Genomic DNA, 26,209 nt, shown 5'->3' with positions numbered 1-26,209 from the left:
ACCACTGTATTGGCCAAGACAAAATCAGGAATGTGCCATGGGACAATGACAATGTGTCTTATAAAGGACATTGCCTAATTGTAGTATTCCCTTAGTTCGCATTTCCAGACATCCCACCTCTCCCGGAAGTTCCAGGAGTTTCCCGCATATTGATAGTGGTTCCAAAAAAAAAACAATATAAAACGTACTTCACCCCAGACTACATTAAAGTGTACCTCTGCCTAATAGGGGTCAAAAATAGTGACAATGTTGCTCGCTGCACTGTTTGCAACAGTGACTTTTCTGTTAAATGACTGTAAAAGACATGATAAGGTGAGTTTAACAGGTGTCATTCGTTCATTAGCATAGCTAACGTTATTTAAACTAGCTGGCTAGCTGCTGAGGAGCTACTCTATTGATATCCGACGTGATGAGGCCAAACTCCCTGTAGACTTGCTTAAAGTTGTAATAGAATAAAACAGCGGTCCCCAACCACCGGGCCGCGAGGAAGCGATATGATTTGGCAATATGAGTCAGCTGCATCTTCCCTCATTCCCTGTTACGGCCACTGTTGAGCTTGAACGCACGGGAAGTCATTACCCGCGTGTCATCCATGTCAGCGCGGGAAGGAGATCCACTCCTCGAGCTTGCAAATGACGGCGGGCTGAAAAGTCTGTTTGACATAACATCTCTGCCGGCATTCTGGATCAAAGTCAAGGCTAAAATTCCTGAGATAGCCACAAAAGCACTGAAAACGTTGCTTCCATTTCCAACATATCTCTGCAATGAATGCAACGAAAACTAAATTGCGGAATAGACTGGACATAAGAAACCCCCTTCGAGTATCGCTGTCTCCCATCACTCCTCGATAGGACCGTCTTGTTGCAGGGAAACAAGCCCAGGGCTCCCACTGATTCAGCAATATTGGTGTGTTGCAATAATTTTATATGTTCATACGGGGAAAATATGTGCTGCGTGTTTAATATCCAAACGTTACTTAAAATGTTACGATGCTATTGACTTATATAACCATATAACAATTACAGCATGGAAACAGGCCATCTCTGCCCTTCTAGTCCGTACCGAACGCTACTCTCACCTAGTCCCACCGACCTGCACTCAGCCCTTAACCCTTCATTTCCTTCCTGTCCATATACCAATCCAATTTTTCTTTAAATGATAATATCGAACCTGCCTCTACCATTTCTACTGGAAGTTCGTTCAATACTTACTTCAAGCTCCCCTGATAATTGACTTATCACTATATTCATGCGAGGAAAACATGCGCTGTGTGTTTAATATTAAATTCGTTAGATAACCCCTTTTAGAAACGAAATGAGTGTATTAGCTACTTATCACTGATATTCCGGTCGAGATTACCCCCCGAACAGAATCGCCAAAAACGATTTGTGTGTGTGTGTGGGGAGGGGGGGGGGAATCGTAGACGCATGCGCGCTGGTGCCCGCAGAAGGCTTCATGGTCATTGTAGTCTATCTTGGAGTAAACCCAGCGTATTGGACTGCTACTCTCGCCCGTTGGCAACCGTACCACCACCCCCCGCCCCCCCCCCCCCAGTCGGCCGGTCCGCAAGAATATTGTCAGTATGAAACCGGTCCGCAGTGCGAAATAGTTTGGGGACCCCTGGAATAAAAGAACGACACACATATAGATATATATGTGTGTGTGTGTGTGTGTGTATAGTTTCGATATGTGATCAAATAAATATGTGATCAAATAAATTGTTGTGGTCTTTCATAATCAAATATCCTGTATACGTACACCCTTGGAGGTCGACCGGGGAGGGGGGCGGGGGTGGTGGTGCTACCTCCCCGAAACGCACATAAAAGTTGCTGGTGAATGCAGCCCGCCAGGCAGCATCTGTAGGAAGAGGTACAGTCAACGTTTCAGGCCCAGACCCTTCGTCAGGACTAACTGAAAGAAGAGATAGTAAGAGATTTGAAAGTGGGAGGGGGAGGGGGAGATCCAAAATGATAGGAGAAGACAGGAGGGGGAGGGATGGAGCCGAGAGCCGGACAGGTGATTGGCAAAAGGGATATGAGAGGATCCTGGGACAGGAGGTCCAGGGAGAAAGACAAGGGGGTGGGGAGAACCAGAGGATGGGCAAGGGGTATATTCAGAGGGACAGAGGGAGAAAAAGAATGTGTGTATAAAAATAAATAATGGATGGGGTACAAGGGGGAAGTGGGGCATTAGCGTAAGTTTGAGAAGTCGATGTTCATGCCATCAGGTTGGAGGTTACCCAGACGGAATATAAGGTGTTGTTCCTCCAACCTGAGTGTGGCTTCATCTTTACAGTAGAGGAGGCCGTGGATAGATATATCAGAATGGGAATGGGATGTGGAATTAAAATGTGTGGCCACTGGGAGAACCTGCTTTCTCTGGCAGACAGAGCGTCTCTGGGACAGGATCTCCCACTGGCCACATATTTTAACCCGAAATGATAGAAGGCGGAGGGGGGGAATCATATCCTTTTTGCCAATCAACTGTCCAGCTCTTGGCTCCATCCCTCCCCCTCCTGTCTTCTCCTATCATTTTGGATCTCCCCCTCCCCCTCCCACTTTCCAATCTCTTACTAGCTCTTCTTTCAGTTAGTCCTGACTAAGGGTCTCAGCCCAAAACGTCGACTGTACCTTTTCCTAGAGATGCTGCCTGGCCTGCTGCGTTCACCAGCAACTTTTATGTGTGTTGCTTGAATTTCCAGCATCTGCAGATTTCCTCGTGTCTACCTCCCTGAAATGAGTTTTTGCAGGGTCAGATGTCTGCATTTCTTGCAGCCGTCTAATTCAGAGGTAATAGTGCTACCAGCTCAGCTGGTAAGCGTACCCAAACTCTATCCTTCTTTTGTGTACGGCAAGCCTCAATGAATACCAAGTCTGTCAATCCTGAGATAGCAAGTAGCTACATATTCATAGTCCACACAGCAGAAGGCCATTTGGCCCAAAATGTCCAGACTAGTTCTTAGGATTACAAAGGAGTGGATTGTTGTCCAACCAGATGCCGTAAACACAATTAATTTCTGTAAAGTCGGTTTATGTTCTGAGTTCTCTTGTTACAGAAGTTGTGGAGTGCTTACCAGGCAAAAATAGTCCTTGTAATTAGACTGAAAGATTACTCCCCAGTGGAGAAATTACATCCCAAAACACATTTTACTGGGTGGAGGACCTGAACCATAGCTTGCTGTCCATCACGTTTGGGTTCAGTCAAAGCCAGGAACCTGCTATGAGCAAGTCAGTGATGAGGGATTTCTTACCAACATTGGACAAGTCTCTCAGATAGTGAGTTTGTACACATAGCACAGAGAGTGGTTGTTGATCCCCAGAGTGGCCAGTTTGATTAAATGGGCTTTTGCCAAGTTCATGTGAAGTAAAGTTAGCCTTTTCCCATCTTCAGGGAGACATTTGAATCATAGCATATGCAATGTTAAATACCACCACCCATATGGCTGCACGTAAGTGTACACCTATTACCTTCATGGTGACCGCAGGACTAGTAGAAGGGAACTACTATGCAGCAGAGCAAACAAGGGCCAGAGTTCCAGTGCTCTGGCTGTTTTGACAAGTTTGTCGACAAGGTTCAGCCTTGGTGACAAGGTTTATATTTTCTGGGTAGTATTGTTGAGATGGGGCAGCGAAACATGCCAATTCTGACCAGAGCATTGCATGGTTCAAGTATGATTTCACACTATTCTATTTGTTTTGATATTGGTTGCTACCAAACTTTGTGCTCCTATATCACTATTTCCAAGAATCATTATCCCTGTTCTTTTTTTCTCATAGCAATTTAACTCTGCTTCCTGATGGTGTGGTAGCAACACACTATGTCTCTACCAACTCTCTTCAAAACACCACTGTATGGTATCTGTATCATGAACATATAGTGACCAATTCAAGATCAGTAATGTACTAGACCGAAATCCATTTACAGGAAAAATATTTTCATCATCCAAACTCAATATGTTCTTATGGTTTCAGCTTTGTTTCTAATCATATCAGCATATTAAAGTTGCTTTCCTGACTAAATGTTTTTACAATTTGCTAATGACTGCGTGTTCCAGCCAGAATGGTTGTTGCAACAAGAAAGTGATTTCCACAATGCCATCTCTCTATAAACACACACACACACGCGTGCACGTACACACGCACGCACACACCCACACATGCACACACACACACACACACACACGTAAACCGGTAAAGAGACACAAGTTGAAATGTAACTTAAGTCTATTGTTAGTAATAAGGATGTATTTATTAAATTGATGCTTTCATCTTATGAGAGACGGCGCACCACACGATCAAGTTTATCCATGCCAGCTGATGCTGTTTCTATGCCTGAATTTGGAAGTGCCTTCCAGATGCTGTGGTTGGAAACATCTGCAATGATGGGGTCCAAGCCTTCAAGAGTCGAGTGCACAAACACCTATCATCTCTGGGAGGGAAGTCACACACTTCTTCATAAGACATCCTGAAGGGGATCAGGATGGCAATGCTTGGTTGTTGGTAGGTAGGGTTAATACCTGACTTTCAAGAGCACTTGCGAGTTACGTTCCAGCTGGACTTAGTCCTTAAACTGCTGGAGAACAGTGTGGAAAGAACAGATGCTGTTTTCTCCTGGTAGGGATTAGTTTTTAGTTCCAAGTGTTCCTGCCACGGTTTATCACCCTGCAACCTTATCCTTCAATCTCTTTGAATTATGGAGAACAGCACGTGTATAAACGTCTCGCTCCAGCAGACTTCATCATGATCATCGTGACTCCAGTATTTCTACTACTTTTTAATGTTTCTTAATTGTACATATGATTTTTTTTTTGTGTTCTATCGCTGAGCAGCAGTGAACCATCTGATTGGCCTATCAGAGTTCTCCTTGGGAACTAGTTGACTTGATCAGCATTTCTGATCTGGCTATTGTTCACGATTGCAATTAATAAAAAAAGAACGATTAAAATGCTTCAGTTTATTTAGTTACAAATGTATTAATTTCCTAAATTTGTGCCTTTGTAAACATACATTGCACCATGCAGCTTTTATGGCACCATTCACATAACTCTTCCTCTACTTTATCTACCATGGCAAAACACCTGGCTGAAAAGTCTCTTCAATGGCAGCACAAAGGAATGTGTTAGGATCAAGAACTGAATCCACATATCTTTCCTCCTATGACCACACTATCAATCCTGCCTCTCCCAGGGCTGCTGTCTAGCCACAATGTGCAGGTTGCATCACAATCTAACGTGACTGAAGAACAGCACTGCACACTTTCTTAATCAGGCTTTTAGGTCTGTTGCAAACAAAAATGCCTCTTTAACTTTGGAGCTGACATGGGAGTATTTCTGAGGAAGCAGAGAGGTGGAGTAATTTAACATTTCAAACAGCTGTTAAACTCCAAAGGGATGCAAACTACAGAAGGATCTTGATCTCCAAGTCCATGGATCCCTCAAAGTTGCCACATGGCTAAGACATATGGTGCGTAGGTCTTCATTACTTAGTGAACTGAGTTCAAGAGCTGCAAGGTAATGTTACAGGTCTAAAACTCTGGTTAGACCACAGAGAGTATTGTGCTCATCAGTACTGGTCACCTCATTATAGGACAATAAGACATAGGAGCAGAATTAGGCCAAGTGGCCCAACAAGTCCGCTCTGCCATTTAATCATGGCTGATCCTTTTTTCCGCTCTTCAACCCCATTCTCCAGCCTTCTCCCCATGATGATAGGAAGGATGTGGAAATTTTAAAGGGTGCAGAAGAGATTTGCCAGGTTGCTGCCTGGATTAGAGAACATACGTTATGAAGAAAGGCTGAGCAAACCAAGTCATTTCTCTTTGGAGTGAAGGAGGATGAGAGGCAACTTAATAAAGGTGTATAAGATTATGAGAGGCATAGAGAGAATGAACAGCTAGCGTCCTTTGCCCAGGGCAGCAATAGCCAATATCAGAGGAACTGGTGAGTGAAGGAAAGTTCAGAGATATCAGAGGTACAGAAGATGGTTTACACAGAGTGGTAGGTGCCTGGAAAACACGGCCAAGGATGGTGATAGAGTCTGATACAATAGGGACATACAGGGACTCTTATATCTTTATGACTCTTACATCTATGTGCAATGAAGGCCCACTGTACATAGTTGGAAGGAAATGGAGATTTATAAGCTGTTTCTACAGGGAGAAGTTGGACGGATCATGGAGTAGGTTTACACAGGTTGGCCGAAGGCCCTGTACTGTACAAAACCATTCTATAGGACTATTTTGATGGGACTAATACGCTGCATTGTGAAAACTAGCAGCATAAAGATACTAAACCTTAAAGGGTTTCTCATGCTGCAGCACACAGCTAACCTCTGCACTCTAGAGAGCACTGCAGTGTACCACAAACAGTGACACAGGTTCTGAATGAAACATGAATATCCCAAACTGCCCCCATCAGTACTTCCATGAACTTTTGCTTCATATCATTCAATCTAATTTCACCACCTCTCAAGATATGGAGCTTTAATACAGAGGAATCTTCCCACTTCACTGTTCCCTTACATACTGAAGCATACAATGTGCTTCAAAAAGGACTGTGGGTGAAATATAAATACTTTTCTGCATGTGATATCATGGGCACAACCTTGCTTCATTGTACTAGCACCCCAGCTCGATCAGAATATAATGGTACCTGTATATTTAATAAGGCAGGGACATGACAAACATATTCTAAAAATGAGGTAAAGTACAAACTATGCTGGGACTTGGGGCTTAATTAAACAAGGACAAGAGGGAGGAAGTAAGATCATTCCCAAGCCACATTTGGCATCAGTACGTGATGAGGAGCTTCTCTTTCAGAACATATTGCCACAAGGAAATTAAAAAAAAAACAAAATCCATGAGTTCCAGTGAACAACCTTAGATCGATTAGGACCCTTGCCGAGATTCCATGAAGAATGCCACCTTCAGTAGAGTATCTGCATCAAATAAAAGGGCAATGTCAGTTTCTCATCACAAAACGAAGCCAAGCAATTTTCTTATTTCTACCCATTTAAAGACGCTTCAGCAATCTGATTTTACTTAAAAGATTCAAGTGTCTCCCCTTACTCCACCCATCCCACCTCCCACAAGCTTAAGAGCGTGAGGACTGCTGTCAAGTTTACACTTACAGTCCATTCCTGTGAAGCATCACTTGAAGGTTATTAGTTAACCACTCTGATGTGGGAAAGGAGTCACATACAGGACTATAGAGGACAAGGCCAATAGATTTCCTACCCCAGCAATTATAATTTTTAACAAAAATCCAACAATCTCAGTTGTTGTAATTGTTACCAGCTTTTTTTTTTCATTTCCAAATCCTTGGCAAAGATGTCCTAGCCCCCTCCCCAAATCTGGGGCAAGGCCCAAATGAGGTTGGTACAGGCTCCTGTATTAGGAGACAGCAGCAAGACTACTAATGTGAAAAGACCTTGTACACAGTAATAGTATGTCAATATATTGGTGGTGTCGCAGAAGGGAGGAGGTGTGACTGAGATGGGCTGAGGGTAGTGGGGAAGCAAACAGAACAAACATCACTTCTGAAATTGCCAGGGAAAAAAATCAAGCCTCAACAGTATTTAAACCAAATTGCTGAAGCACCTTATTAGCCCTCAACCATTAGGGTCTTGAACCAGAGGGGATAAATAACCTCATTCAATTTCACTCACCCAATCCCTGAACTGTTTCCACAACCTATGGACTCACTTTCAAGGCCTCTTCATCTCATGTTCTCAGTATTTATTGCTCATTTATTTTTTATCATTCATTTTTTCTTTAGTATTTGGAGTTTGTTGTCTTTAGCACATAAGCTGCTTGTCTGATCTGTTGGGTGCCATCTTTCATCGATTCAATTCTGTTTCTTGGATTTACTGCGTATTCCCGCAAGAAATCTTATCTGAGGGTTGTATACGGTGACATACATGTACTTTGATAATAAATTTACTTCACTTTGAACTCTGAGCCCTTTTTAAGCTGTATAACTCCATGGTACTGCTACTAGACTTCAGATTTAACCTCTTACCTTTCTCCATTCTGTCCTCCAAATTTTGTTCCAAATGCTATTTAAACTATCTTACTAGAAAATATTCCCCAGCTTCAAGGGCAGTAACCCATCCAACTTGCCACACCTTTCATCTGCTGTATGAACACAGAATGAAGGACAGAGTCCAAATTACCTCGCACCAAATCTTGATCCATCTGTTCTTCTGTTTTGTTCCAGGATTGCGGGAGAGCCTGAATATTTGGTAGTTTATCATAGTTAATATTCTGAAGTAAAATTTTCTTGGCAAGAAGCCTTGTATGATTGTTAATGAAGATAGTGCGATAGAAAATATCTGTTCCTGTTGTTACGCTATCACTCCTTTCGTCTTCCATCGCCAACAACTTACACTTACTGATGAAAGTCTGGCTAAAAAGCTGTAGACGCGAGAAATCTGAAATAAAGCAGAAAATGCTGGAATGACTCCGTGAAAAGATGCTGCCCACCTGCTGAATGCTTCCAGCATTTTCTGCTTTGGTTAACAAAGTACCTGGTTGGGAGCGGGAAGATACTGCACAGGAACACAAACAAGCAAAGGGGGTGAATCTGAGGGTCTGCTGTCTGATAAAAATGCCTGAAAATGGGGCAGAGACTATCCCCGTTACCACCATTACCAGTATATTCCCATGGTTTACGGTGGGCTTGCCTAAAGACTCCATGGGGGGTTGAGGGTGAGAGCCATCCCGAAAATACACAAGTCACTCTTCTCAACTGTGTTCACTGACAGTATCAGCAGTGATGTGATCAACGACAGGCTTGCAAAGAAAACTCTACAGGAGGTTGAGTGTGATAAAACCACAACTGAAAACTCCAGTTAACAGAAAGATGGGAAAAATATGCAAAACAGTCTTCAAAGAACAACCTAAGCAATGGTAGGAAGTTATAGACAGAGGCAGATATTGTGTTAGGATCAAACAATTTCTCTTGTATTATTCGGGAATCTCCTAGAATAGAAAATTACTCACATGCTGCAGCCAGCTACCCAGCTTAAAGATAATTTGACTCCAGAAGTAACTTCCTTCACCCAATTTCTATATTGGGAGAGGAGCAATTGGCTTGAACCCATTCTTCTTTCCGTACTAAATATGCTCATAGCCCTCATTCCAATGATCTCATCAGTAAGGTTCCTCAGAAAGATTAATGTTATTTGTCACACATGCATCAAAGCACAGTGAAATGCATTGTTCGGGTCAAATCGAATTATATCAGCGAGGATTGTGCTGGGCAGCCTGCTAGCGTTACCAGGCTTGTGGCACCAACACCACAACCGCTAACCGCAACCTGTACGTCTCTGGGATGTTGGAGGAAACTAGAGCACTCCAAGAAAACCCACACAGTCATGGGGTGAACGTACAAACTCGCAGGAGGAATTGAACCCTGATCTTACGGCTGGTGTTGTAAAGCATTGCTCTAACAGCTACACTACCATGAAGCTTTCCAGACCTTCCACTTCAAGCAATAGCCTGGAGTTAACAGACAACTGGTCCCATAAACACCACAGAAATTAGGTCGTACAAAGCAGCAACAAGCCATGCAGAAAGCCCTTGCAACAAAGTGGCCGTGCAAAAGGATACTGATTTTTGTAAAACCGCTCAATATCTTGAAGCCATTCCAGCATATCCGCCACAGAAGGATCAAGACTTGATCGCTCAAGGACTGCAGCCAAACCAATGGTGTCAGCATGTAGCTCGTACATTTGGAAGCATGTCGATACGTGGTTACTCGTTGTGTCACACACTCTTTGCAGAACATTCCTTAAAAGACAAGAAAAGCACGACTAGTTGATTAATTACTATCCCAATTAGAGCCTTCTGGACAATACAGTTTTTAAAAATATTCCTTCCCCACCTTCCATTCATTAGGAATAAGTTTATTCTGTACCACCAGAAATTCATTACAATGTCCATAAGTTACTCAAAATCAAATATTTACATTTTAACTTAATGTTTTCATGCATTGTGAAAGTTTAATCTAGCAATTCCAAGTAGTGTCAGCTTATATATTTTGAAACCTCACTCAGTACCTGTGCAGAGTTCCATCAGAACTCCAGGGTAATACCATATTTTGTGTGTCTTAGGTCAAATGTTTATCTAACTATGAAGGAACTTGTTCAGTATTCATGTCAATAAATCTCTTTCAACTACCAAAAACAGATTACCAGTTGACAGATAAATTGCTATTTGCAGTGCTTTCTCTTTTGTCTCTACATACTATTCCTCTGAACTAGAGATAACTTATTCCAAAATGGAACCAAAGATATCTGTGTCACATTTAGGATCCCGAAAACCAGATGCAAGTTTGCAGTAATTACGAAATTTCAACCAGAGTACATAGGCCAACCTGGGCTTTTAAGAGCAGCTTAGACTATTAATCAACAACATCTGGGGTAGTAAAATACTACCAAATTTTCAGAAAAAAAAATCAAAAACAAGATTAACCTTTTGAAGAGAAATACAGCAATAAAATAAAGAAAATTAATTTGAGAAGATTTCTCCAGGGGAAATAATGCCTTGTGATTGAAGCTTTCTTTAGTATCATCAAACAGGCCTTCGTTTATTTAAATTAAAATGGGATTACTACCTTGGAGGCTCTTGCACAGACTCTAATAAATGTAACTTTTCCCAGTGAGACTCCTCCAACTGCTGTTTTTGATCAGCTTCTCCAAACATTGGAGGCCAGTAACTCTCTCCAACTCAATGATCATGTACATCAGTGTTCCTCATCAAACTGATTACTTTGCTTAGTAGTCTAATTTCAAGATCAACACAACAGAATAATTGCACAAATAAACACTCCAACACTGCTTCGTTATCAATAGCTCAGCATACATTTTCTCTCCAAGTTTTTCCAAGTTGATTTCCACTGCTTGGGTAAGTTTGTATTTCAGCCGGTGTTTCAGATCAGGAAATTCTCGAAAGGGAGTATTCCTAAAGTCAACCTTGTTGCATGCCTGGAGTTGCTCGGCCAGGTTACTCAACGAGCTTAGGAGTGGAGTGCATTCCACCAGTGTACTGTCCCACAAACTTTGTTGCTTCTCAATGACCTGGAAGCATTTCTCCAAGGCCTGATGAACAGCCAGCAATGCTGGTTTCTGAGCCATTAGTTTCATTTACAGGAACCTAAAAAACAGAGAATTGCACAGTAAATAATCCAACTTAGAAAAGCACAAATATCGTAGGCTGTAAAGAGGACGTTCAGGTAGACCAAAATTAAAAATACTTGTCTAATGCATCAATTGGGCGGACTACAGTAGATTGTTCCATGTTTAAAAAAGAAATAGGAAATAGTTAAACAGAAAGCTGTTTTTCTTTCATTTGTGTAAAAGATCATACATGAATTGAAAGGACGAACACTATAAATGTTAGTCCCTCACATCACTCATCCGATACTATCTGACCAACCAATGTTTCCATATCCAGTTCTTTTGGTGCTATTTAGCTACCTATTACCAATTAAATCATATGAAGTCTTAATTAAATGAAATAATTAAATTCACACTCCATTAAGTGATTAATGCAAATTTAGTATAAAATTCTATACTCCAAACCACACCACAGCAGTACCTACATTATTAGTAATAGTACTTGATTGGGACTAAGGTCATGAAGTTGCTACTTAATGTAAACTTTCTTTTGACTTATTAATAGGATGTCAAATGATCTAAAACAGCAGATTCCATTTAATTTACAAAATTTGAAAGTCAAAATTATTTCAAGTGCTCTACGTCAATTGTACAATAAATACTGGGCATTAGTTCAATGCAAAGCTACCCGATAGTGATTTGATATTCAAATCAACATGTTGGTGCACTCCCATTTCTGCTACAGGCGTCCCCCGCTTTTCGAACGTTCGCTTTACGAAACTCACTGTTACGAAAGACCTACATTAGTTACCTGTTTTCGCTAACAGAAGGTGTTTTCACTGTTACAAAGAAAATCAGCGTGCGATAAAAAAAGGCAGTGCACGATAAAAAAAAGGCAGCGCACGTCACGAGCAGCCGCTCTCCCCCGGATTCGGAACTGCATTCTAGCTGGCATTGCTTTAACATAGGCCTGTGAGCAGCCATTTGCAAGATGAGTTCTAAAGTATCGGAAAAGCCTAAAAGAGCTCGTAAGGGTGTTACACTTAGCGTAAAACTAGACATAATTAAGCGTTTTGATCGTGGTGAACGAAGTAAGGACAAAGTGAGTTTGGCTTGTGGAAGTTGACGAAGATGATGTTGAAGAGGTTTTGGCATCCCATGACCAAGAACTGATAGATGAAGATCCGATGCAATTGGGAGAGGAAAGGATAACAATCGAAACCGAATGAGTAATGATAAAGTACGACTTTAATTTTGAAAGGGTACGTTGGTTTGGGCATATTTGCAAGATAGTTTGAGCCCTTACAAAGAACTGCATGATAGAAAAATGCGCGAGGTTGAGCAGTCAAGAAAGCCTTCCACATCAGCCACAGCAGACGACGAACCCCGACCTTCGACATCGAGGCAGGCAGGGATAGGAGATGACCTGCCTGCCCTGATCGATGATGAGATGACACCCCAGTGTTCCACCACCCCAGCCCCCGGGCCACGGACAGATTCCGATTCGCAGAGAATGCAGCAGTAGCTGGGAGACACACAGCACATCTTTAAGAAAAAAGCTGAAATAAACATGCTAATTAATTAGGTGCCGCCCAGCACGTAATTGTCAGCCCAGATCAGAGGTGATTGCCGATCGCGTCGTCTCTGATCTGGGCCGACATTTACGTGCCAGGCGGCACGTAATTAATTAGCTTGTTTGTTTCGGTATTTTTCTTAAAGATGTGCTAGATGCGTCCCGGCTACCGCTGTACCCCTGCATGCTTCGCGGATCGGTATCAGTTCGCTGCCTGGAGGGTGGGGGCTACTGCACCACCCCAACCTGCACCATCATCAGTGTGCTCTGCGCTGTCTTCCCGATTCCAGTAAGTGATACTACACTGTACATACATTATTTCTACTTTATATCGGCTGTGTATTTTTACGTGTTATTTGGTATGATTTGGCAGCTTCATAGCTTAAAGATTACTGGACAGCGCTTGCATGAGATTTTCGCTACAGAGAACAGTTCAGGCAATGATTGTGGAAAAGTATTTCTACTTTATATAAGCTGTGTATTCATCATATCATTCCTGCTTTTACTATATGTTACTGTTATTTTAGGTTTTATGTGTTATTTGGCATGATCTGGTAGGTTATTTTTGGGTCTGTGAACACTCACAAAATTTTCCCATATAAATAAATGGTAATTGCTTCTTCACTTTACAACATTCCGGCTTATGAACCGTTTCACAGGAACGCTCTACCTTCGGATGGCGGGGGAAACCTGTATTCCTCATAATTAAATTAATTAATTAAATTTATTGACATACAGCAGAGAGTAAACTCTTCCAGCAATCTCCCAACCTAACCTTAGGACAATCCACAATGACCAATTAAACTACCAACAGGTATATCCGGGTTGCTGATGCTGTCAAGCATTGTGTTAACCACAATGCATACAGGCCAAGTCTAGGCAGTGGGGCCTGGGCCCAAAAGCGTATCAAGGCACCAGGGCCTGGCTCTGAGAGTGAGGAATGACCCAAGTTTGGCCGGACCAGATTGAATGGTTCAGGGCATCGTGGCCAAAGGTGAGGGACAAAGTTTGCTCGTCTCAGCGCTAAACGGAGGCCGCGGCCTGCAATTAATGGGCTCCTGAATCAGTTGCAATGATGACTGGCTTCATGGCTGAGGACTCACTTTGTAAACTTCAGTTCTGAATAGTATCTGCTTACTTTCATTGCTTGCCTGATTTGTTTATTTTCACCCTGCACATCAGCGTTTGACGGTCTTCTTTTAAAATGGATTCTATTGGATTTCTATGTGTTGTGATTACCTGTAAGGAGACGAATCTCAAGGCTTCATACAGTGTACATATTTTGATATGAAATGTACTTTGAACTTTGATCTATGATGTAGTACACTGGCAATAATTTGATTTCTTTACCATATGGCTGAGGAAATGGTGCAGTGGGGGAAGGTTTCAGATGTGTGGATCATTGGGATCTCTTCTGGGGAAGGCATGACCTGTATAAGAGGGTTAATACTGAACTTAAGAGACACCAATATTCTTGAGAACAGATTTACTAGAGCTGTTGGTGAGGATGTAAGCTAGGTCAGCAGGGGATAGGAAACAGTGACAAGAGAGGATGGAACAGCTGGTGTAAAGGTAAATGCAATGTATAAAAGAGACTATGAGGAAGGATGGGCACATAAGCAGTCAGTTGAAATCTGTCTACTTGAATGTGAGAAATACCGGGAACAATGATCAGTACATGGAACTATAACGTTGTGACCACGACAGAGACTTGGCTGTCACAGTACAGAAATGGCTGCTGGATGGTCTGTGGTTTAGACGTTTCAAAAGGGACAAGGAGGGAGGTAAAGGGGGTGGGGGAGAGGCATTGCTAATCAGGGACAGTATCACAGCTGCAGAAAGGGTGGACGCTGTAGAGGGATTGTCAACTGAGTCAGTGTGGTTGGAAGTCAGAAACAGGAAGGGAGCAATCACGCGAATTGGGGTACTCTAGACCCCAAAAGAAACAAGACACTAAGGAGAAGATGATGATCTGACACTCAGCAGAACTCCCAGTATGAGAGCATTTCAGAGACAGTGACCACAACTTCCTAATCTTTACCAGAGCCTTGGTCAGGGATAGGAGAAGACTGTTTGAAAAGTTTGGAAAACTGATAAGGTGAATTATGATGCTATTAGCCCGAAACTTGGTAGCGTAAATTGGGTACAAATGTTCTCGGGGAAATTCAAAACAGAAATGTGGAGATGTTTAGGGAGCACTTGCACGGATAAGTCTGTCCCATTCAGGCAGGCAAAGGACGGCAGAGTGAAGGATCCATGATTGACAAGTGATGTGGAACATCTAGTCAACAGGAAGAAGGAAGCTTACTTTAGGTTAGGAAGCAAGAATCAGACAAAGCTCATCAGCATAGCCAGGAAGGAACCTAACAAGGGACGTGGGATATCTAGAAGGGGAAAAGAGGGCATAATTTTATGGTGATTGAAGGAAAGTACAAGGTAGATGTCAGAGGTAGCTTTTTTTTAGTTAAATAGAGAGAGGTGGGTGCAGCCAGGGGTGGTGGTAGAGTTAGACACATTAGAGAGATTTAAGAGACATTAAGAAAAGCACATGCATGAAAGAAAAATAGAGGGCTATATGGGGGCAAAGGGTTAGATTGATTTTAGAATAAGTTAAAAGGTCTGCACAACATTGTGGGCTGTAAGGCCTATACTGTTTTATGTTCTAGATCAAATATTAATCACATCTGTATTACACCATGTAAAATATGGATATTTTTTCATCCTGTTTCATCTCTATGAGTAAGTTCTCAAAATAATGAACCATACATGCAAATGCTCACCCTTTTACAGTACTTCATATACCCAAAGATTAATGACAACTGGCTGCAAATAGTAAGAAAAGCACAAGGCAAATGGATAGTAACAGCCTGAATAGTGTGGCTTGATACCTACTTGTGAGACAAGAAGCGTATGAACAGATCAACAAAGTAAGGTTACTCAAATAGGAAGGGTGAAATGAATGTTCAAATTTATTCAATTTAAAGCAAAAAAAAAATCACTAGTCTAAATGCATTTGGATACCAAAGGTTACAGGAGAGAGAGCAAGAAGACAGACTCTTAAAGAAACATAGAAGTTTAAAAGAAAAAGAAGCCAAGGGGCATGTGTAGAAATTACATTATTCCTTTAGTCAAAAAGGTAGAGAAAGATATCTAAGAGACGATTGATTGAATACTTGGCTTAATGTCAATGAAAACCTTAACAATACAAAAGGAAAATTATTAGATAAACAAAAATGTTAATAGCATAGATCTCTAATACTTGATGAATGCTTGAAAGTAACCAAGAACAAAACCACTGAAATTCTGATTAATCAAACTGGTTCAGTGTCTAACACAGAACAAGGTGGATGGAATTAGAAGAGATTAATAAGATACAACTGCAGTCAAGATAGAAAACTGAAATAAAAAATACATTGAAGTGGTACAATAAAGGTCATGCAACAAATGGATTTTATTCACATGTATTAAAACTGCAATAAAGAATTACTGGAGGAATTAGTAAAAATATCAAAAAGTGCTGGGGACTTGGATGAAAGATTAGCTACAATTTATTGCACCTTTTCAAAATAAATTGCAACAATTTGTTGGTTAGTTAATTTGTGGCCAAATCAGTGGATCAGTGTAGCACATTAACTATAGAACAGAAAACGCTAATAGTGCAGTTACAGTGACTATCCAGAGGGAAGTCACGTTCAACAAGAAACAACCTTCACAATAATAAACAATTTGGATTGAGAATTGGAGTGACAACGTCAAACAATGAGGCAATCACAGACAAAAAGGAGAACAATTTCAAGTTCCTGGGTGTCAATATCTCTGAGAATCTATCCTGGGCCCGATGTATTGATGCAGTTACAAAGGCGGCATCAACAGCAGCAATATTTCATTAAGAGTTTGAAGAGACGAGTTCCGGTGACGTCATCGTTCAGAATGGCAGCTTAAATCAGCAGCTCCTCCGGAAAAACGCATATTTTGCCCCGTTAATCCATCAAATATACGATCTTTCGAAAATATCTGAATTGATAAGGGGGGCAAGAATGGGGAAAAAGAATGGAGATTAAAAAAAGCACCACTGCGGAGCCTATGGAAGAGAGAGGTACAATGCACGGCTCTCCTACACGTGCGCGTGGCGGCGAGGCTGACGCGGGACCTTGTGCAGGCGAAGCGGCAAATATGATAAGGCTCTTGGAAGAGATAAGGGAAGTCTAAAAAGATATAAAACAGCAACTCAATGATATCAAGTCAGAGCTCGCCAACGTCAATCAGAAAATAGTGGTGGCAGAGACGCGAATTGAGAAGGTGGAAGATCGCATGCAAAACGTGGAACAGATACTAGGTAAGACGATAAAAATATTAAATCAACAGGAAAGTAAATTGCTTGACCAGGAGGGAAGATTGCGACAGAAAGATATCAGGATTTATAATGTTCCCGAAGGAGCGAAGGGACTGTCGATGACTTTGTAGACAAGCTGCTATGGGAAGCGCTGGAGATTCCCCCGACTATGGAGATTAAAATTGAGAGGACACATCGTGTGCTCGTCCCGCAGCCCTCCAGAGACAAAGAAAGTAAACCGCGCTCAATAGTACTTAAATTCCTTCGATTCAAGAGCAACGTGGAGATTCTACGAAGGGCCTGGGGTAAGAAGAGGGTGTTTTGGAACGGGAAGTTAATATACTTCAATCATGATTACCCCCCGGCGGTCCTACAGAAACGGAAGGAATATTCCGAAGTGAAACGAATATTAAAGCAAGAAAAGATTAAACTCCAAACCCTGCTAAACTGAGGGTATTTTACCAAGGGATACGACTATATCAGATGGTGGAAGAGGCGACTACAGACATGAAGAAGAGGACTGCCCATTAACGTGGTCAAACCAAGGGAAAGTCTGGCTGAGCAGTTATCCCGATCTGCTGGGGAAATAGTAAGAGAACCTAGAAGGCAGGGGATGGGAGCAGGATGAGAGAAGAATATTAGGAAAAGACTGAGTTCTCCGAGGGCAGCCCTGACCTCCTCCAGAAGAGCCATAAGGTTTGGCTAACTTTAAAAGTGCTGATAAGCTAAACGGAAGCAAAAATAGACCGTGATATACCTATTTCGAGAAATACATATTAATTATAATGTGGATTTTATATTACTCATTTTTTAAAAATTCATTTATTCATTCCTTTTTCCCCACCTAAATGAGAATATATACATGGGAGGAATACACAGGGAAATCATTTCTGTGTAATGGACATAGTTTTTTTTTTACTTACTTTTATAGGTACTGCAAACGGGGGCCCTCAACTCACAGGTAGGTGGGGGGCTATCCCCCACGGCTAGATGTTTCTTCTAGCTCAACCCAGGGTCATCTAGAGACCCCAGCCTTGGAATCACACCTTCATTACCTCTTTTTTTATTATTCACATTTCTCGGCTCTTATTTGTTCAGGGAGTAGATCGATTAAGTTATATTCTGCAAATTTCAATGATATACTAACAGATAAATACACATGGCTAAGGACAAAGTAAAATTCATTTCTTTTAATGTCAATGGGCTGTTCAATCCAGTCAAGCGCAGTAAAATTCTATCAAAAATGAAAAAAGAACAAGCCCATGTAGTATATTTACAGGAAACTCACTTAAGTGATAATGAGCATGGAAAATTAAAGAGAATGGGCTTCACTAATTTGTTTTTCTCCTCATATAAATCAGGACATAGAAGAGGAGTTGCTATTCTCATCTCAAGCAAGCTAAATTTTGAAAAAAGTATTCGAAATGGGAAATAAGAGGGCAGATATATTCTGGTAAGGTGGAATATAGATGGAAATCCAGTTACTTTATTGAATATATACGCACCCCCAGGAAGTGATATTAGTTTCTTCCAGAAAATTACTAATATTATGGTAATGGAAACAGAAGGTCTCTTGATATGTGGGGGAGACTTAAATTTACAATTACAGACAAAGTTAGACTTTTCCAATGGAAAAACTTATGAAACAAGTCCTTACATAAGAAAGTTAACACTCTTTTTGAGGATGTTGGTCTAATTGATACATGGAGGGACCTTTTCCCTGACAGAAGGGATTACACTCATTATTCTGCCCATTCTGTATATACAAGAATAGACTATTTTATAACATTTAGAAAAGATAGAGATAAAATAATCACCTGTGGAATTGGGACAATAGATGTAAGTAACCATGCACCTGTATATTTAATCTGTTGATTTTGACCTGCAACCAAAGAATACTATTTGGAAACTAAATTCAAGTCTACTCAATAATCCCTACTTTAAGGAACAAATGAAAAAAGAAATTGGTCTTAACTTAGAATTCAATGATAATGGAGAGGTTTCACCTCCCATTCTATGGGATACTCTGAAGGCTGTCTTAAGAGGGAAAATTATAGCAATATCTTCATTTAAGAAAAAAATAAGGAAAAAAACATTAGAGGAATTACAAAATAAGCTGAAGGACTAGAAAAAAAACACAAATTGAGTTTGGCACACTAGAGGAAATTAAAATTAGGAATGAAATTAATAGTATGGCTACACAAGAAGTTAGAAAAAATTTAATGTTTCTGAAACAGAGACACTACGAAAGTGGATCTAAATCTATGAAAATACTGGCGTGGAAACTGAAAAAATAGCAGAAAATAAAATTCATAGAATTAGGGATCCAAGAACAAAAGTGATAAAAAATAAGCTAAGTGAAATTCAAGAAGCTTTTGAAGTGTTTTACAAAACTCTATATTCCAAAGTTCCAGGGGGAAGCATAACCCAAATTGACACCTTCCTGAATTCTTTAGAGTTACCCACTTTAAGCAAAGAACAAAATAGAACGATCACTGCTGACATAACTGGAGCTGAACTAAAAACTGCAATTAGAAGGCTTAAATTAAGCAAGTCACCAGGATCAAATGGATATATGGCAGAGTGGTATAAAGAGTTTAGAAGTGAGTTAATTCCTACTTTACTCCCGACACTGAACTGGGCTCTAAGAAAGACACAAATGCCACCCAGCTGGAAGGAGGCGATAATCTCAGCTATACCGAAAGGCGGCAAGGATAAAATGGAATGTGGGTCATTTAGACCAATATCTGTTCTTAATGTAGATTACACAATATTTACCTTCATCATGGCCAAATGATTAGAAGAACAACACCTTATATTCCGTATGGGTAGCCTCCAACCTGATGGCATGAACATTGATTTCTCTAACTTCCGCTAGGCCCCACCTCCCCCTCGTACCCCATCTGTTACTCTTTTTAATGCACACATTCTTTCTCTCACTCTCCTTTTTCTCCCTCTGTCCCTCTGAATATACCTCTTGCCCATCCTCTGGGTCACCCCCCCCCGTCTTTCTTCCCGGACCTCCTGTCCCATGATCCTCTCATATCCCCTTCTGCCTATCACCTGTCCAGCTCTCGGCTCTATCCCTCCCCCTCCTGTCTTCTCCTATCATTTTGCATCTCCCCCTCCCCCTCCAGCTTTCAAATCCCTTACTCACTCTTCCTTCAGTTAGTCCTGACGAAGGGTCTCGACCTGAAACGTCGACTGCGCCTCTTCCTATAGATGCTGCCTGGCCTGCTGCGTTCACCAGCAACTTTGATGTATGTTGCATAGATAAAACCCAACTACTTTCATATAACTAGAGCCCACCAAGAGAAATTGAAAGTAGATATCCTTGGGCATGGCAAACAGAGTCCGTCAAATATTTGGATATCATTATGCCAAAAGATTTGGCAAAATTATCAGAATGTAATTATCAGCCTATATATAAAAAAAAATTAAGGAAGATATAACAAGATGGAACCTAATTCCTTTTCTTGGTCTCAGTTCAAGGATTGAATCTATTAAAATGAATATACTGCCCAGACTACTATATCTCTTTCAGACCCTACCAATAGAGATTAACCAAAATCAATTCAATGAATGGAACAAGATGTTGTCAAGATATATATGGCAAGGTAAAAAGCCTAGGGTTCCTCTCAAATCATTGCAATTAGCCAAGGAAAAGGGGGGATGGGGCCTAGCTCCTCAGAGATTATTATTTTTCAGCACAGTTGAGAGCTGTGATATGCTGGTGCAACCCATCATGTGACGCTCAATGGAAAAACATTTAGGACAGGATACTCTCCATCCACATACAAGCAATTTTGACTGATAACAACCTACAAAGTTACATAAATAATATTGACAACCCGTGGGTGAAATGGACTCTTAAAATACGGAAAACTATTATAAAAGAATATAAACTAGAGGGAGATTTTGCAATTCTTAAATAGTGTGCATATGACTCGGATTTTACGCCGAATAAACTAGATGCTAGATTTAAGGACTGGACAGCTAAAGGAATAACAGCTATATACAATATAATGAAAGAAGGAACACTGTTCAGTTTTGAAATGCTCAAAGAGAAACACTTATTAGAAAAACAAGACTTTTACTGGTATTTACAAATGTGACAGTATGTTAATAGGACAGTTAAAAATGTAACCAAGGCAAGTGCATGTCTGATAGAGCTATTTAGAAAAGCATATAATTCATACAACTGTAGTAGAATAATTTCAAGCGTGTATAAGTGTTTGTCAAATCTTAAAACACATTTGACTTCATATATTAAAACAAAATGGGTGAAGGAAGGAGGGATAATATCTGAGGAAGACTGGACAATAATATGGAGGTATCAATGGAAGTGTACCAGTTCACAGAAATGGAGGGAGTTCGGGTGGAAAAACTTGATAAGATATTTTATTACACACTCTCAGAAATCCCATTATGATAGTAACCACCCCCGCCCCCCCGCTTGCTAGAGAAATTGTAGAAATCAAAATGCAAACTATTATCATATTTTTTGGGAATGCCCCGTTATCAAAGACTATTGGAGTGGGATACATAATGCCCTACAAGACATCTTTAAATGTGAAATACTCTTAGAGAGTAAGACCATATATTTTGGTTATATACCTCAAGAATGGTTGAAAAGAGATAAATATTTAATGAATGTACTGCTGGTGGCTGGTAAAAAGACCCTTACCAGGAAATGGTTATCACAGAAGAGCCCAACTTTAAATGTATGGATGGAAGTTACAATGGACATTTACAAAATGGAGAAGATAACAGCATCTGTTAATCATAAGTTGGAACAATTTGATTCATACTGGAAAAAATGGTTTAACTACATAACACCTCATAGGCCTGATTTTATTCTCACAAGTCAATGAATATGTTGTTAAAAAAAAAGATCACTCCCTACTCTGTACAGGTGGCCCCCGTTTTCCAAACGTTAGCTTTACAACACCTCGCTGTTACGAAAGACCTACATTAGTTACCTGTTTTCGCTAACAGGTGTTTTCACTGTTACGAAAAAAGGCAGCGAGCGCCCGAACAGCCAAGTTCCTCCCGCGGAACTGCATTCTAGCGGCATTGCTTAAACAAGTGCTTTACCTCGATTTATTTTGTGCATCTGTTAGCAACATGAGTTCTAAAGTATCGGAAAAGCCTAAAAGAGCTCGTTAAGGGTGTTACACTTAGCATAAAACTAAACATAGTTAAGCGTTTTGATCGTGGTGAACGAAGTAAGGACATTGTCCGCGCGTTGAATTTGCCTACGTCCACCATTCGCACTTTTTATACGCAGAGAGAAGGAATTTTGAAAGCTGCCGTTGTTACTGTTGGTTCTGCTCATAGCAAAGTGGTTTCTCTTAGTCAGCATCCAATAATGGATAAAATGGAAAGTCTATTGCTTGAGTGGATTGATGGGTGTACAAAGCGTGATGTTCCGTTAAGTTTTCTTATACTCAAGGAGAAATCAGTCAATCTTTTTAATATGCTGAAACAGAAAGCACTGGACGATGGTGATGAAAGTGTTGCAAAAGTGGGATTTAAAAGTAGTCATGGGTGGTTTGATCGGTTTCTGAGGCGAGGGCAGCTTCATAGTTTAAGCAGTGGTCCCCAACCTCTGGGCCACAGACCAATACATCGCCGTGAAGAATGCAGTGGTGCAGCGTGAGTCAGAACGCACCCTGCACATCTTTAAGAAAAAAGCTGAAATAACATGCTAATTAATTAGGTGCCACCCGGCACATAAATGTCAGCCCAGATCAGAGGTGATTGCCGATTGCATCAGGTGGTTATTCGTATAAGCAAGTGTTTAACTGTGACAAAACTGCAAGTTATTGGAGTATTCCCGATTCCAATAAGTGAAACTACACTGTACATACATAATTTCTACTTTATATAGGCTGTGTAATTTTATGTGCTAGTTGGCATGATTTGGCAGCTTCATAGCTTGAAGGTTACTGGGGCATGTTTCTGCTGAGAGCGCTTGCGCTGTGTTTCTGCCGAGAGCGCTTCCGTTAGATTTTCGCTGCGCTAGACAGTGCTGCAGGAAAGTATTTCTGCTTTATATATGCTGTGTATTTATCGTATCATTCCTGCTTTTACTATATGTTACTGTTATTTTAGGTTTTCTGTGTTATTTGGCATGATTTTGTAGGTTATTCTTTAGGTCTGGGAACACTCAAAAATTTTTCCCAATTAATAAATGGTAATTGCTTATTCACTTTACGACATTCCCGCTTACGAACCGTTTCATAGGTACACTCCACCTTCGAATAGCGGGGGAAACCTGTACATAGTTTTCTTCTTTCGATTGTTCTTTTTTTCCTCTCCTTTCTATAAGAGTATAGCTCAGATAAATCTTATGTGGAGATTTGTGACAAATATGATTATATGATCTATATGTACAGTATCTGAAATACATCTTATGGAAATGTTTCTTTGATGATGAAATTTAATAAAAAATAAATTACAAAAAAAAGTTTGAAGAGATTCGTTTATGTCACCAAAGGCACTTGCAGATTTCCACAGTTGTTGCATAAAGAGCATTCTAACACACTTCATCACCATCTGGTATGGGCGGGGGGGGGCTGCACAAGATCAAAATCAGCTGTAGCAACTTCAGCTCCATCATGGGCACTAGCCTCCCCGGCATCCAGGCATCTTCAAAGAGCAATGTCTCAAAAAGGAAGCATCCATCATTAAGGACCCCCATCACGCAGAACATGTCCTCTTCTCATTCCTACCATCAGGGAAGAGGTACAGGAGTCTGAAGGCACACATTCAATGATTTAGGAACAGCTTCTTCCCCTCTGCCATCAGATTTCTGAATGGACAATGAACCCATGAACACTACCTCACTCCTTTTTTTCCACTTTGCACTACCTATTTAATTTTATACACAAGAAAGTCTCAGATGCTTTATGATGAAATATAAAGCAACACACACAAAATGCAGGAAGGACTCAGCAGATCAGGGAGCATCTATAGAAATGAACAGATAGCTGGCATTTCGGGCTGAGACCCTTCTTCAGGACTGAGAAAGAAGATGCCGGAATAAAAAGGTGGGGGAAGGGAAAGAGGCTAGCTAAATGATCTACTTAATTTTATATATATATATAATTTTTTATATATATATGTGTGTGTGTGTGTGTATACACACACACACACACGTTACTATGATTTAGTTTTTATATATTGCAATTTACTGCTGCCCTATAACAATGAATTTTGTTACATCTACCAGTGATATTAAACCCGATTCTGATTCAGAAATTTAAAATCTACATTTGATCGGTACACGAATTTCAAAAGAGTCAAGTGTGAGGTCAAATTTTCAAAGAAGTATTAAGAACAGCATATATTAAATAATAACTGCATAAAGTTAAAGGGCCAAGGAATCTTGAGGTACAGACATAGAAATCACTACATATTGCATTAATAGAAGTATTAAAATGATTCATTGTTATAGGATGGTAATGCAAAGCAGAGATTGTATGTTCCACATAATCAACTTTCTGTTAGACATACTTTGTCAGAAATAAGAAAGTGGAGAAATAGAGATTTCAGCATTTTGCTTTCATGTCAGATTTGTACTTTTTTTTTCAAATTATTTTATGTTCACTCCAAAACTAGGGTCACCACAATCCACGTAAACCAGGATGAATACTGAGATGATTCCTGTATTTCAACATATTTCTAACTGTCCTCTTGTCATAATTTTGATGAATAAAGGGCTATGCTCTCCACCTAACTGCCGCATTAAATCTATCAAGGATTCAAAGTACATTTATTATCAATGAGTGCACTAATTATGCAACCTTGCTTACAGGCAGCCACCAAGCAAGAAACTCAAAAGAACCCAATTTTTAAAAGACCAGTACCCAATGGGCAAGGAAAGGTGGGGAAAAACACAAATCATGCAAACAACAACATCCTGAACCAAAATGAGAACATAGACCTGAATCTCTGAGCAGCCGGAGTAACTCAAAGCCTCAGTCTCAGTTAATCATATGGCAGGGCAAATTGCCACAAAGCTTGCAGACATGAAGCAAAACTTAAGCTGAATTTAAGCCACACACACAAAATGCTGGGAGAACTCCGCAGGCCAGGCAGCATCTATGGAAAAGAGTACAGTCAACATTTCGGGCTGAGACCCTTTAAATTCAGATTGCTCAATTGCTCAATAGATAAACACCTCTCACTCTCACAGATATTCTCATTATTCTATCCTTCCCTTTCTGTAATTTACAACCAATCTGTATATTCACTTTACCAAATCTGACAGAGGTGAAATTCTGCTCCTCTTCCCCACTTCTTTTTATTATAACTAGTAGTTATAACTCTTATTAGCTGCCATGACCTCGTGTTATTATTATAACCACTAATTCCGTCATTTTACGAATAGTGCCAGTAGGTGTTACCACCAAGGTTAAAGTAGTAGGACAATTAGAGATGAGGAATAACTGCAGGACTACATGAAAATTTCACAACATATGCCGGTGAAATTAAACCTGATTCTGGCCCACTTCCTATCGGAGCACCAAAACCTATTCAGCCCCGCAGTGCACATTATTGAGTTAACAGTGGGGAAACAGTCCCTACAGAATATCAAGTCCGCTCCAATGACCAATTCATATGCACGAATCCCATATTTTATATTCCCACAACCCCCTCCCATGATTCTACTCTTAAACCTCAGAAACTGAATCTCGGGTTTGTACATGTTGACATATCTAATAAGATACAACCACAACGGTGCCTTAGTCAATAGTCAAGTCCAGATTTATGGTGCCTGGGCAGAACCATCGACCCCGCAACACAAATACCTGCTCCACATCCCGCCAGCGTCATGTTGCCCTCAATTCAAAACCGCATGCGCAGCACCCATATGGACTACAAATCCCATCGTGCCTTGCCAGGTTAAAACAGAAGCGAATTTATTCGTTAAAAAGCGAAATTGTAACTCAACCTGAGAGTATAATTAGAAATACATGCTCAATAAAGTTTATTTCATTTTTGATAATAGAGGTTCAAAAATATTTCATCGTTCGTAAACCCATTGGCTCCAGGATATTGTAGAGGTTAATCACTGTGATTGGCTCCTTGAGCGGAAAAGGCGCCAGGTTCGACTGTGATTGGAGAGGGATGCGCTCTGAGTGACCGTGAATCGCCTGTGCATTCTGATTGGCTGAT

At 40.6% G+C, this 26,209-nt stretch overlaps 1 protein-coding gene across 1 annotated transcript; it reads right to left on the bottom strand.

Moving 5' to 3' along the window:
* Positions 1-4,240: 4,240 nt before the first annotated feature.
* Positions 4,241-25,889, bottom strand: airim (AFG2 interacting ribosome maturation factor). The gene is made up of 5 exons (XM_063033966.1): positions 25,843-25,889; positions 10,864-11,154; positions 9,610-9,789; positions 8,172-8,290; positions 4,241-6,935 (listed from the first exon to the last, which is right to left on the bottom strand). Exons 2-5 carry the CDS (start codon positions 11,142-11,144, stop codon positions 6,886-6,888), a joined length of 630 nt encoding a protein of 209 aa, XP_062890036.1. The 5' UTR covers positions 11,145-11,154; positions 25,843-25,889; the 3' UTR covers positions 4,241-6,885.
* Between the last annotated feature and the right edge of the window lie 320 nt (positions 25,890-26,209).

The sequence above is a fragment of the Mobula hypostoma genome, chromosome 26, assembly GCF_963921235.1.
Source record: "Mobula hypostoma chromosome 26, sMobHyp1.1, whole genome shotgun sequence".
Classification (NCBI taxonomy): domain Eukaryota; kingdom Metazoa; phylum Chordata; class Chondrichthyes; order Myliobatiformes; family Myliobatidae; genus Mobula; species Mobula hypostoma.
Note: the sequence above shows the minus strand (reverse complement) of the source record. Positions and strands in the feature narration are given on the sequence as shown.